Genomic DNA, 13,957 nt, shown 5'->3' with positions numbered 1-13,957 from the left:
ACTAATGCAAACTTCTTTAAGAAGAATAATAGGGATCTTTCAAAACCAATTCTTTTCCTTTGAATATTCCGAAGGTACAAAACTTTATTTTACCTAGAAAACACACTAAATGCATTTATTTATATATAATTTAAAATACGATAACATTTTTTCAAGTTTATTTTCAGAAAGAATTAATTAACAAATTGGTTACATAAAATGTTTTCTTAAAAATTAATAATTTTTTGTTGTTTAAACTCAATAATAATATATGTCTTAACGATTCTACGATTAGAATTTAAATTCAATTTTCTTTTGTTGTTATTTTACAAAAGTTTTTAGTGTTTCGTTGTCATATAATAATTATAAATAAAAAATATTAATTTCTTGTTGTATTGAAATGTATCCTGCACCTTAAAATATTTTCTTTTTTTTTGTTTTCTTGTAAAAATTCTGTATTTGTAATAAAAAGTAAGCTTTTCCCTTAATAAATTATTAAAAAGTTTAAAGAAGAACGGCAAACATATTTCCAAATGGACGTAAGCGATTTTTTTTCTATCTCCGAACAACGTAGTTCTCTACAACAACTCTATTATTAAGCACAGTCAGATATATCTACACAAAATGGAATTAAACTTTTTGCAAAAAAAAAAAAACGGGATACAAAACTTACAAAAATCGTTTTGAAAATATTAAGAAAATTGGACGCTTTTCGTTCGTACGCTTAAGTGAATATTTAAAGCAGCATTGTATTACACGGCCTATTTTAGAAAATTAAATTTTTAAAAATTCTTATAATTCTCGGCTTCGCCTACGATCAAAAATTTTACACGAAAAACTCGTCGTAATTTTCGAATTATTTTTATAAATTTAATTCTACAAAACAGGTTCCACTGTATGGCTTCGGTGCACTATTTTTTTGCAATTCTTTTTAAATTGAACAAAATAACATTGAATTTAGTTACATTAAGCTGATTCCTTTATAATATAAAACTGAACAACAAATTTTATTTTCTGAGAAACAAAACAATCGACACACATTTTTAACTTTATTAACCAGCGCACTATAGACTAAAAATTTATAAAAAGTTTTGAACCAAAATTTTATTTTTTGTTTAAATTTCTTTTTAATCAACATTTCTGAAACGTCGATGAATTGATTGAACGTATGTGAAGACGCATTTCCAATCAGGTTTCCTCATGATTACCATATCCTCGACATCTAGCAAGGGCGCAATCCCGGCTTTTTCACTTTAGTTAAATTAAGAAAAGATGAACATTAATAAAACAGTTTATGTACTAATCGGATTAGGAAAATTGTTGCAATGCAGTTTTAAAGTTCAAGTGCTCCGGCTTGTCTTTGGGAATAAAATGATTGAAGAAATTGGTTTTGCAAAACCTGTTCGAAGAACTCAGGTCGCGTTACATTGACAATTTTTTTCCGACTATGTGCATTTTGGGCTAGACATGTAAAACTTTAGTGAATCATAAGCGAAATATTCTTTCGTTAATAGCGAATAAATTCCATTATCTATAACTTAGACAATCCTTACCTACAAGAGTCTTATTTACTCACTGAGTTTAAAGTTTCATGAGTAGTACAGCCGTTAAGACTGAAATATTGAACTGAACACTGACTATCAGTTCGATAAAAATATAAGTGGCTGTGCGGTTCGGGCTAAATAATAAGCAAATAGCACGGTCCTTTAGCACGAAAGCGCAAATTTCTTCGATCCGAAAAAAATAAAAATCCTTGTCACAGATTACAAGGAAACCGTTAATACCACTCTGGATATACCATCATTTTACAAACCATTTCAACGCTGAACCGTAAAGGAAACTGGGTATTCAATTTGTTACTTACTCCATAATGCGGAATGCGAGTGTAAAATTGTGTCTTCGTTGCTTCGGTGTTAGGACACTGTAATCGAAAGAATCTGGTAGAAAATGGTGGCATAAGGCACAGAATGCGAGACCATCTGACCAGGCTGTAGAGAAGTTGGTTATTTGAACGTTCTATAAGAAAAAACGATGAATTGAGAAAAAAATATTAGATTCGATTTTTATAAAGGTTCATAATATTGCTAAAAAATTTTGTTATTTTTTTATGTTAATGAAACTGGCGTTCAACCATAAAACTCAACGAAGCGGCGTTCAGCACCGATTGATTATAAAGACCCGAATTCTCAAAATTAAAACCAAAATAGAACCGGAGCGGAGTAATGACCAGGTGTCGTTGTCACCTGATTATCGTAAACGTAAAAAAAATCCTCAAATACTCAAAATCCTGAGAACAGGAATATAATTTTTGGAAAGTATCACAAACCGAAAGGAGGATCGTAGATCCATCTTGTGTGATTTCTCAAATAAGCAATGCAAAAATAACAATTTTTCACCTGAAATGATCTGGAAATTAGAACGTTGAACTTTTCTATAAAAAATATTGTTATTCAGACGACAGTCACAATAGGTCTGACGGGTTCGAAATTTTTGTACACTTTTACAGCCGTGCTCAGCTTTAGAAACTTTTTTTTATAAAGTACTTCGATCGCCACTTCATTGATCAAAATTTCCGTCCAAATAAAATAACAAAAATTGATCTGTGAAAAATTTCTTAGTCTGTGTCTGTGAAGTATACAAATGTACAGCTCACAAAATTATGGTTCATATGCACCGGTTAAACAAATCTTCTATTTTCTAACACAAAATCTTACAAAATTAATCTCAAGAAAGTCGTGTACGTGTACAAACATAATTCATGTGTAAATGGTGAAAGAAGCACTACAGTCTTTTCAATTTTGAAATATGCATTTTTGTACTCCAGCCGAATCCCACCAGCTGGTCCAGAAACACATGTGGTAAACCATCGAAAGAGATCTTACGCACAGAGTCTTTGTTACAGTACAATCAGTCGTAAATGTTTTTTTTTACCAAGCTGGTGAATTCAGCTGCATAATTTAAGTTTCTTATCGCTGTAGGTTAAACATTTAATAAAAAAAATAATATAAATATATGAACATAATGATAATACATTCAATGAGTGAGTCGGAGCTTATTTCAATTTTTTAATTTATTTTTGAGTAAATTTTGAAAAAATGGTAATTTTTTCCAAAATTTTGATCATTTGAAATAGGCACTGGACTGAGTGATAAAATGTAACAGTGTGTGCAAATTGGTGTGATTGATGCTGCAAAAATTAAAGGAATAAAGCCAAATGAGTAAATTATAGCGAATTAAAAGCTTAACAAAGCTTAATGGGTTATAGAGCTTTGAGCAAACAATGTGGGATATAAGTGTGGAACTTGTCGGCCGCAATGAATAAAATGTAGAAAGGGAGGGAGAATATAAAAAAAAACATCAAAAATAAAGTTCAAATCGTGTAAAAAAAACATTATTAAAAGTGTCGCAAATTAAAACGTTAAAAAAATCGTAGGTGATATTTTGGAAAAAAATGTACAATAAAAAACACGAAAAAAATTAAAATAAAAAAACCATAAAATGTATAAAAACGTAAAACCTTTTTTGTTTTGTATTTTGTGAGTGAGTGAGGTAATAAAATGTACTGTACAACAAAAAAGCTCATTAAAAAATATATTTAAAAAAAAAAGATTAAACTGGAGGAAAACAATACAACAAAACACTTGGCATTTTATACCTCATACTCCTTGGTTTTCGACTGACACCACTGAAGCAAAATATCCTTGACAGTGGCAGCCCGAGCGCTCAGTACCGGATCGGTAAATTTAAATAATGGAGCTCCCCCCGGTGACTTAGGAGTTGAAGGACTATTCGGGGAACTGCGTATTTTAAACGGTTGATCAATTTAAATCATAAAATTGGCTTGTTTGTTTAGCACCAGGTTACTTTTATGTGAATCGGTATTTTTTTCTTCTAATATAAAATGCCTCTTCGCGCAACGAAACACACTTTCTATAACTCTGGGTTTGGGCAGAACCGCAACCATTCCGCATGTGAGTGCTTAAATGATATATTGACCGGCTCATTTGTAATTCACATTTTGAATGTCTTAGTGGAATTGTTTCACTCGGAGCATTTAGTGAGTGCATTTAATTCCGCGAAGTGGTCGATATGAAAATTCATTTTTATTTCAATTAGAAAATTTTCAATTTACTGTCGCAATTCTCTTCGTTTATTTTCAAAGATACAAGAAAAAAATTGAATTTCTTTTCTACTTCTATTTTATGGGATTAATTTTTCGGTTGAAAATGATGATATTTTGGTTATTTAATTGCAGATAATATTGTATAACTAAAACCAATGTACCATTTTTATTAAATAAAACTTTGTATGTGGGGTTAGAGACACTAATTGAATTATACCTCCAACACGCAGGTCTTTTTTTTAAAGAATTTTTTCGAATACGTTTAACTGATTCAGAATTTTTTGCTTCAAAACAAATTCTTTAAAAGAGACCCTGCTCCAATGTAGTTCAAAATTTTCAAAAAATGTAAGAAAACGAAAAATTGTTTTTTTCTGACTTACTTTGGAGTTGATTGCGTCGAAACTTGTTTATCAAGTTGACGGAATTTCGCAAATGGTGATATTGGTTTGGCTGGAACTGCCTTAGTGGTTGTGACTACAAAGAAAGAAACAAAGTTATACATTTATTTTCATGAGCCGAGGGGATCAGTGCATTGGCATCCCGAGTTGCGCGAGGTTCGCTCCAGTTGACAGAGATTAACGAAAATCTGTCAAGCGGAGCTTTTTACGCAAACTGTGATGGTAATTTACGAATCCCTTTAGTGGAGTGTATCTATTAATTAGGATGATACTAACTTGATTGGGTTGTGGTCACTGTTTTGGATGATTCATCGGATTTAACTTGGATTTTGCTTTCTGAAAAATAGATTTCGGTTTAGTTTTCTCAAAAGGGTTAACTTATGTATAGTAATTTGTAATATTCTATATTTGTTTGCGCCATTACAAAACGAACTTCAGCCATTTCTTCAAGTCTCTGCATAGTTTGTATGTTGGATCAAGTGCTACGAATAAATTATGAGGTCTAACCGAGGATTGAACCGTTTTAACCTTATGGAAATGACTAGTCATCTGCTATTGACAGTGGATGCAAGAATAAACGATGAGCGCTAACTAGTGTTCTCTTATGAACGAAACGATGCGGAACCTATGATAAACGCATTGAAGTAATAGATTGTGTATCGAACACTAGTAGCTACTTTACACAATTGAAGTGGTGGTTTTCCAGATGTGGTTTTCCATTTCTTAAAATATAGAAACTAGAGTAGGGTAAACAACTAAGTAAGAGCTTTCTTAGCTATATCATAGAAAAAGATAGTTTTGAATCAAAGAAAGTTACTCTCAAAGTTTTAAAAACATTTGAAGTTATGAATGGTTTGGCTCATTAAACGATCTTACGTCTGCACCATCTAAAATTAAATTTAAGAATCTTTGTTTTGCAATTTAAATCTTAATTTCTGCCATACAGACCAGTCGGAGTAGGTGAAAATTAAAGTTGTTTTGAATACACGCCAAAATGGCTTTCAACAACAATGAGCTTTTAATTGTAAAGCTTCGACTTTGGTAAGGTGAATTCAATTCATTTTCACACAAGTTTGATGTTAGCGTCTTTTACGAAACTAATACTTCAAGCGCTTTTTTTTCAAATGATCTTTGTTTCTCGTCAGTGATTATTGTGCAGAATGAAGGAGAGATAAGATGAGACTTGAAGTAAATGGCCTGAACGTTTTGCTGTAAATTAAAAACGAGATAGTATTGTGTTCAAGAACATAGAAATTAATTAAACAAATTTGGAACAAAAAATCATGCCCAAAACTAAATGGTCCACGAAACGAACAAAACATAAAAACTAAGAATGATAAGTGACAAAATAAAACGATCCTAAAATATAATTAAAATTGAAAAAGAAAAATGAAATGAAAATTATCAAAATGAAAATTAACAAAAAAAAGTCAAAATAAAAACAAACACGTGAATTCGATTCCATATGAGCACTAATTGAATCTAAATTGATATACAAAAAAAAATGGAAGTGAATGTTACTTAGACCGCATCGCTATTTAATAGACATTGTGTTCACGAGGAAGTTTAACGATATCATTTTAAAGGGATATACGCAGTACAGCGAAATAATTATATATCCAGCACTGTATTGCTGTAAGTTACAGTTTTATAACTGTATCGGCGAATGTGAAAGTACAGTCGGAGAAATATAGATTTCGTTTTTTTAGAGATTTCATTATTTTTCTAATTCTCTCAATTGCCATTTGAAATAACATGCGAAATGAGAGAATACAGAAAAACGATGATGTCTCTTAAAATCCCGACTGTAATTAATTTTTTTAAACTAGTCGTTTTACTTTGGTAAAACACGCACTGGGCCTATGTTTGGGCCCATTGTGCAATTCATTACATGAGGTAACAATTTTGTGATATAAGCAAACTCAAAAGGATGGTTTTTGATCAACAACCTTCGGTGTTTGTCTTTTCGACAAGATTAGCTGCATGCCTCGTCTTCGGCTCGGATATGAAAACTCGAAAAGACAGCTTATTGCTCACGCGACTAAAAGTTTACTCGTACAAAGTTATTTTCGATACAATGAATCACGTAAAATGAACCGAAAATATTCGTCATATTAGAATTATTGCCGGGGTTAAACTACTACGTAATGGTCAACTTTCGCATGGGGCAGGCAATAAAATTGTGTACTATGAGACCCGATGAACCGATTCAACCGATAAATTTAGCTAGTAAAACTTGTTTTTCCCTCTATAACACAAAAGAACACATTTTCGACGACGAAAGTTTTTCATTTTATGGAAAATTGAAACCGACTGACGATTCTCTTGAGAGACAAGTACGTCAGCATGTTTTAAGAAGCACAAAACTTGAAATATCTTGGAGCTTTCAATTCGTGAATTGAATTAACGGATAAAAAGCTCTGAGTGCTATCTAAATTTCAGAATTTTACCCAAAAAAAATTGTGACATCGGACATGTATACAAAACAGCCAGCTTGTTATAAAATGGGTTCAGAAGTTTACTTGGTTATTGTCAAAAGAATTCTAAACTTCCTCGCAAACGTGTCTTTGCTCTCGCCATAACGATCTTCGGCATTATGATACGACATTTTTGGGGAGTGAAACACGTATGAGTATTCCAACCAACTATATCTAAATAAAACACAAAAACTAAACGGTTTTGTTTAGAGACATTTAACGAGTATACATAATTCTTTGCTATGCTGCTGACTCAAAAGCATAATAAATGTAGCACAGAAAACAACAAAAATATGTAAAATCAAAACATCTTGATAAGAAAAGTGGTGTGATTGGTGGTGGTGGTGTTGGCGGTGGTGGTGGTTTTTTTTTGCGTATATAATGTTGCACAAACACACACACTATGCATTTGGTAATAATTATAACAAACAAAATATCTAAAAATGGAAAAACCCATTCAAGTCACACACATTTATGATATCAAAGTTTGGCAACAAAAAAAGAGGGGGGTTAAACATTTATGTAACGATCAAAACTCCAATCAGCATTTTCAACTCACTAGGATCATTGTTTTGCTTTATTCTATTTAAATTCGCTTCTCTGCGGTATTTCTATTCATTGGATGGTTGCATTTCCGACTTATCGAAAAGTGGAAAGACGATTATATTGGGTCGAGCTAAAGTTTGATTGGTAGTTTTGAAGTTGCAAACAGGTACTCGCGCTCTTTCTTTTTTTGTTTTTAGTTGGCAGCCATTTTCACATTGATAACTTTACTTTTTTTTCTCATCTACTACGATAGCATTTCAATATTGGTTTTCCTGTCTTGGGAAATTGCGATAAACGAAGCTTGTCGGGTTTCATTTTTTTTAAATCTTTTTCTTTTAACTCGGCATGCTCACAGCTATCTCTCAAGCTCAATGCTTGGAATTATTTATTTTTTCTCTTTTGAATCTCGCACGTTCTCTCATGACGATTTGTTGCGCCTCGGATGCTTAAAGTTTCTATTTGTTTTTAGTTACAATTATCTAAACTACAACACCAATAAAAACATTTAAACGGCATCTTGTGTCAACAGTCTATTTTTTTTATCTAAAATCTATTTGTCTACTGTACAATATATGACCATGTTCTTAGCACCTATATTATCAATGCCAGTCTTCCGAAGCAATTTTGTCCATTTTTTTCGGTTTTTCCTTTTCTCTTTTCGGAAGACTAAACTTGCAACGTTCATTGAATTAAAAAAAACAAACAAAAATAATGGAATGACCGTTTCTCTTTTCTAAAAGAAAGAAACTCGTTGGGATTATCACACAATTACATTTTGATCATCAATCGTTGTTCCTTGTCGGTTATTATCCTCCACTCTTCTCTCTCCCACTTGCACGCTTTTCATAAATTTTCACGACATTGATTCATTGAACAAATCTTCAAACGCATCTTCCACATTCGTTTCGTCCAAATAATTGAAATTGTGAACGTGTGGCATTGTATGACTCCGTGCCAGACCGGAACTCGGTCTCTGTTTGCTGATCGACGCTTTTTCGCTGGTCTTGATTCGCGTAATTTGCGACTTTTTGCGAATCGTAGTTGTGGTCTTCTGCTGTTTCTGTGTAGAGGCGGTGACGGTCGACTGGGTCTCGTTGACGTTTTGCTGAGACGATGATCTGGACAGGGATTGTGGTGATTTTTGACCGGAGAAATAGGCGGCAACGGTTTTTTGCTTTTCGGTTACTTCCGTTTTCTTGATGCCGGCCTCGAATTGCTTCGGTATACTGAGAGAATGGCCGGATTTGGTTCGTTGTAGTGGACGATTCGACGGAGGCGGTGACGGAGGCTTCTGACTGGATTGGCAAATTTGATGCCATGAATCGGATTTGCTTAGACCTACTGGCGATCGACCCTGTGCCGGTGGATGATATGCGTCGTTCTGGTACATTGTTGTATTGACTGGAATATGGAAATTGCTGGACAGAATCGTGTCCCCATTGGCGGAACGTTCAATGCTTTGAGTCGCATATGATTGATTATGAGCGTCAGGCCTGGGTTTGTTTGCATTGCCGGCGGAAACGTTGTTATATATAACGTGTGAGGGAAAGTCTGGCTGTTTCGTAGGTGCTAACGGCGTTGATGGAGTTTCAATGATGATTGGTGGTTTAAATGACGAGTTTTGTGTACTTTTAATCGTTCCGATTGCATTTTGTTTCACAGACATCTGTTCCGGCTTACCGAACGGCTTTTCTACTTTAACCGGTTTCGGCTGAATCGCTTTTTTCGGAACATCGTGCAGTTCCTTTACAAATTTATTCATTTTCTCTGTTCTGCTATCGGGACTCTTGGGCTTAATGTTCTTTAGAACAGATTGCAGACTCATTGCGGCTTCCGATCCTTTGCCGTGACCATCCATACCGTTTCTTGACGTCACTTTATTGGCAACTGTAACTGCGGTTTGACTAACCGGTCCTCGCATCACTTGCGTTTTTGCGGTATATTCCTGCAATTCGAGATCTTCCATTTCGTCCAGTGTATCATGAAAGGTTTGTGGACTAATTGACGATTGTGGACTGTGCTCCGATGAACTTGGATAATCGAAAATTTTCAGCAGTTCTGGTTTATTGTTTGGACTGATAATAGGACGCGTGTTGCTGAGCACTATCGGTTCTGCCGATGGATTCGTTAACGATTCGGATGGATCCATTGTCACTGTTACCTTTGGTATATAAGTTGAAACGCAGGCAGGTTGCGTGTAATCGGTGGTTGTGTAGGGATATGCTGGAAATTCGGTGTTGTCAGCTGTCGGCGAATCGAAGTTAGATTTCTTTTCTGGACGATAGTTCGTTGATTGCGTATGATAATTTGCGGACGGATTTGGATCATGGACGGGAGGAGTAATATCTGGATATTGGGGCGGAGAAGGTTGATATCTGGGTGGAAGAGGTGCTTGATAATTGTTTTGTGGTTGTTGATAATTCAATTGGGAGGTTTTGTAATTGGGTTGCGATGATTGGTAATTTGGTGGCGGTTGTGATTGATAATTAGTTGAAAGAACTTGTTGTTTGGCAGGTCTTTGTTGGTAGCTTGGCGGCGGTGCTCTGTAACTTTGTGATTGATGCAATTTGTCCAATCGTTGAGACTCGGCAAACGATCGCGGTGAATCATTAGCAAACAATCGGTTTGAAGTCGGGTAGCTTGGAGGAGGTGGTTTTACTTGTCGGAAACTTTCTGAATTTCGCTGCAATGGCGATTTCACCGATTGAAAGACGGGCGGTGATTGCGGATACGTTTGGTACCTAGTAGGAGATTTAGGCGCTGTGTACGGAGGCGGTGGCTGTGAATAAAATTGTTGTGGTGACTGCACGCTTGAATAGTTGTGGGGAGAATCGTAAAGAGATCGGGACAATGGTGATGTATATTGTTGAAAATCTTGGCCGTTGTTTGACAAGTTTGGTAGCGATGGAGCAAAGTAATTGGCTTGTTGCATTTTCGGTGGATTGTACAAAATATTCTCATTCAAATTCGTATTGTGCTGCGTTTGGTGGAAGTTTGGAATATCGGCTTCGTTGAAATACGAATAGGATGTGTCATTCGGCAACGATCCTCTTTTCTGTTGGAGTCTAGCACCCGTTGCATTATTAGGAAGATTTTGTGGTGGAGCGTACGAACGAAATGAACTTCCTCTGGCTGAAAATTTTCCGTCTGTAATTGGTGGTGACTTGCTATCGAACTTTGATGCCGCCAAGTTCAAAACTCGATTATCCGCTTTGATGCGATTATTCCACGGTAGTCCGGTCGTGGGTGACTTCGGTTGATTGTGAGGAGAAAATGAGTTGGTCAAATTCCTTACAGGAGATGTGAGCGGAGGTGGTTTTGGTTGATTTTGTTTGTTTTGGAACTCATTCGTCAGTTGACTAACGGTGTTGATATTTGGAACGAATTTCGGATCAGGTATGGGCTTGAAGGAGGGAACCTCGACTTTTCGTTGAATGGGCTGAAATGCCGAGAGTGGAGCATGTGAGAATTCATTAACGGCTATTGGTTTCGGGGCAAAAATTTTATTAGCTTCACTTCCCGAATTGGCATGCGGCATGCCGTCCCGTATCCTCAGCGAACCGATTACAATGTTTGGCGAACTACTTTTCTCGTCCAGGGAATTCTGTTTCGTAAGAATATTGGAGAACAAAGTGTTTCTAGTGCTGCTGGTTTTCGCCGGCTTGCTCGTTTCAGTTTGTTTCCAAAATGTTCGGGCCGAACTAAGACCAGCCACGGGCGGCTTACGATTGGTGATCGGTTCCGTTCCACTCTCGAATGTATTTTTGATGTTGCCGAACGCATTGCTCCAGTTGTGAGAGTTTGTCGGTTGTGGTACTCGATTCGGATTGGTCCATGCAATGCTGTTGCTTGTGTTCTGCTTTTGCAAGAAAGCCAAGAATTTGTGGTCGTTCTCCGTTTTTGGCTTAAAAGTTGGAACTACTTTCTTCGGTGCAACTTTCACATTTGGCTGAATTGTTCCTTTTAAACCAATAGGACTATCATCGCTTAAATGAAAATCATTTTCCTCTTCGTCATCGTCACTGCCCTGTCCGCCGAAGTAGTTGGAGTTTTTCGGAATATCGATTGTATTCGCTCTTTTCATTTTCAGTTTCTTGTTGATAAACCTATTGCCCGGCTTATTCTGTTTTTCTTCGGTGGTCTTGCCCGGTGGTGTACGACTTCGTCGGTACTTCAAAACACCGTTCAGCACCGTATTTTGTGATTGGTTGCTGCCAACCGATTGAGGTGCCTTGTTGTAACCTTTATTAGACGGGCAGTGCTCATCTTCACTAGAATAATCTGGACGTTCCATTTCAGCCGCCTTACTAAATTTACCAACTTTTTGCATAACATTCTGAACGGTGAAAGCTGAGTTTCGTTTCGGTTGCTCGGACTGATGACTGACATTGAGCGCCTCTGAAAATGGACGTCTGCTCACTTGAGGAATGTCAGGCTGTTCTAAACTAAGCGATTGTCTGGTAAATTTATATCTGGGTTTTTTGTCTCTCATCTGAACGACTGTTTCTGTGGTAGTGGATCCGCTGATTGTTATAGAATTTGGCATGAATTGATTCGGCCGGTATAGAACTGAAGGTTCTGTTGGATCTGATATAGTCGGAACAGTTGATTCAGCCGCTGTATTGGTAGTAGTTGTAGTAATAGTAGTAGTTGATGTTGTTGCAATGTCAGACGTAGCAGAATTAGATAGATTTTCCATCATTAGCAATTCCTCAATATAACGACGAGCATCAGCGAGTTCTTCCTGGCTGACACCGACCGTATGTCTAATTTGACGGTTGCGACGTTTCGCAAATCGTCCTACACCCGTTGCCTTCTTACCGTTTTCCGTTTTCGTTTCTGTTTCAACTGACGACAATTCGGTAACGTTTTCACTTGATCCTGTCATTTCCGGTTGATCCGTTATTTTATCCGGCGAAATTAATCCGATTTGAAGTCGCGAAACAAGCGTCAATAATGCATTTCGTTTGTTCATATCTAAATCAATATCTTTTCCGTCGCGAAGAGTCGCCTGTAAGCGATTCAGGGCGCTTGTCACTTCGGCCAGTAAATCTGCCTGGACAATACTATCCCGATTACTTTTGATACCCGGCACGGCGGGCTCTTTGTTCATGTGGTCATGTAGGCCAGCTGCAAGTAATTTTAAGTCTTCACCACTTTCCGTACCAGAATCTTCAATGTGTGTGACACTCGGTTCTTGCTTATTCGGACTTTTGTTTGCATTTGTATGCTGAGCTGTTTTCTTATGCAATAAGCCTTGAAGTAAGGGCAGTAAAAGTGACTCACCCTGTGACGATTCCTTCTTTTCTTCAACCTTAACTGTAGTTTTTGTTACTTCAGCCGCTTTTACTGCAGCAGTTGTTGTTGTCGTTGATGCTGTTTTTTTACTATCGTTTGATTTGGTGACTTCAACTTTTGCTTCGTGTTCAGACTCTTCTTCTCCGTCTTCATCGGTAACTTCTACTTCCTCATACTCATATTCATCGTCATCATCCTCTTCTTCCTCAGACTCTTCCTTTTTTGCCGGCGGTTTCACTTCCATTTTCTTGGATGTCTCTTTCTCTAATTTTTGTTGCTTTAATTCAGCAGTTACGCTGGCTACGATGTCAGCACAAACTAAGTTTTTGAAAAGAAAATTTTATGATTTTACGAAAATGAAAAAACTTTTTGTTTTGTGAAAAATAAAATTAAATAAAATGCACAGCACACACACTCATTGATGGAAATTTAATTTGAAGTAAAAAAAATCATTTACCGAACGAAACGTAAAATAGAAAAATCTTACAAATAAATTCCGTTTTATTTTCGTAACACAAAATCAAAAATAAAATCTGTCTCTAATTTTTATAATCTGAAAATAAACTGCAGTTGACCGAAAATTTGTGTTTTGATTCTCGATTTATCAAAAAAAAAGAATTAAAAAAGTTAAATCCAGCACCGCAATCGATGAAAAATTTCGATAAAAAATACCGATTTTCCGAGAAAAAAAATCCTTTGTCCCAAAACCTTACAGCCACTTACCTTCCTTTTCAGCCATAACTTGACGTAATCTAGCTCGGATTTTACGACGTTCTTCGTAGCTGCTCGATTGATCCAACTTTTTGATTTTAAACAAAAAAATATTTTTCGTTAAACAAGGAAAACAGGAGAGATACTCCTTCTGTTCTGATTAAAATCAAATTGAATTACCAATTGTTTCAGTAGCACCTCGTCCCAAATCGAATCGATGTCACGAGTCTTCAGTTCACGTGTAGTTGATGGTGACGATGTTGATTTAACGGTTTTTGTAACGTGTGTTGTGGTAATCTAAAAATTAAAAACAAATAAATTTAATAGAAATGGTCCGTGCCGAACAAAACATCGCATCATCATCATCACTAGTAGCGCATCATTCAATTAGGTTGGAACGAAATATATATTTCAAATGTCGCGAC

At 36.0% G+C, this 13,957-nt stretch overlaps 1 protein-coding gene across 6 annotated transcripts in view; it reads right to left on the bottom strand.

Annotated features, from left to right (window-relative positions):
* Window positions 1-143: 143 nt before the first annotated feature.
* The window catches only part of LOC119069790 (microtubule-associated protein futsch), a 60,485-nt gene continuing 46,671 nt past the window's right edge, over window positions 144-13,957 (bottom strand). For 4 of the 6 annotated variants that reach the window (XM_037173932.1, XM_037173933.1, XM_037173935.1 and 1 more), the window contains 8 exons: window positions 13,713-13,829; window positions 13,545-13,620; window positions 12,810-13,139; window positions 4,777-4,836; window positions 4,483-4,576; window positions 3,635-3,776; window positions 1,844-1,995; window positions 144-1,230 (listed from right to left, as the gene is read on the bottom strand). In XM_037173932.1, the coding sequence (XP_037029827.1) occupies window positions 1,107-1,230; window positions 1,844-1,995; window positions 3,635-3,776; window positions 4,483-4,576; window positions 4,777-4,836; window positions 12,810-13,139; window positions 13,545-13,620; window positions 13,713-13,829 (1,095 nt within the window). In that variant the 3' untranslated portion in view covers window positions 144-1,106. The remainder of the gene's footprint in view (window positions 1,231-1,843; window positions 1,996-3,634; window positions 3,777-4,482; window positions 4,577-4,776; window positions 4,837-12,809; window positions 13,140-13,544; window positions 13,621-13,712; window positions 13,830-13,957) is intronic. The other 2 variants (XR_005086410.1, XM_037173936.1) reach the window with 2 other exon arrangements.

This window comes from Bradysia coprophila, assembly GCF_014529535.1.
Source record: "Bradysia coprophila strain Holo2 chromosome X unlocalized genomic scaffold, BU_Bcop_v1 contig_39, whole genome shotgun sequence".
Classification (NCBI taxonomy): domain Eukaryota; kingdom Metazoa; phylum Arthropoda; class Insecta; order Diptera; family Sciaridae; genus Bradysia; species Bradysia coprophila.
Note: the sequence above shows the minus strand (reverse complement) of the source record. Positions and strands in the feature narration are given on the sequence as shown.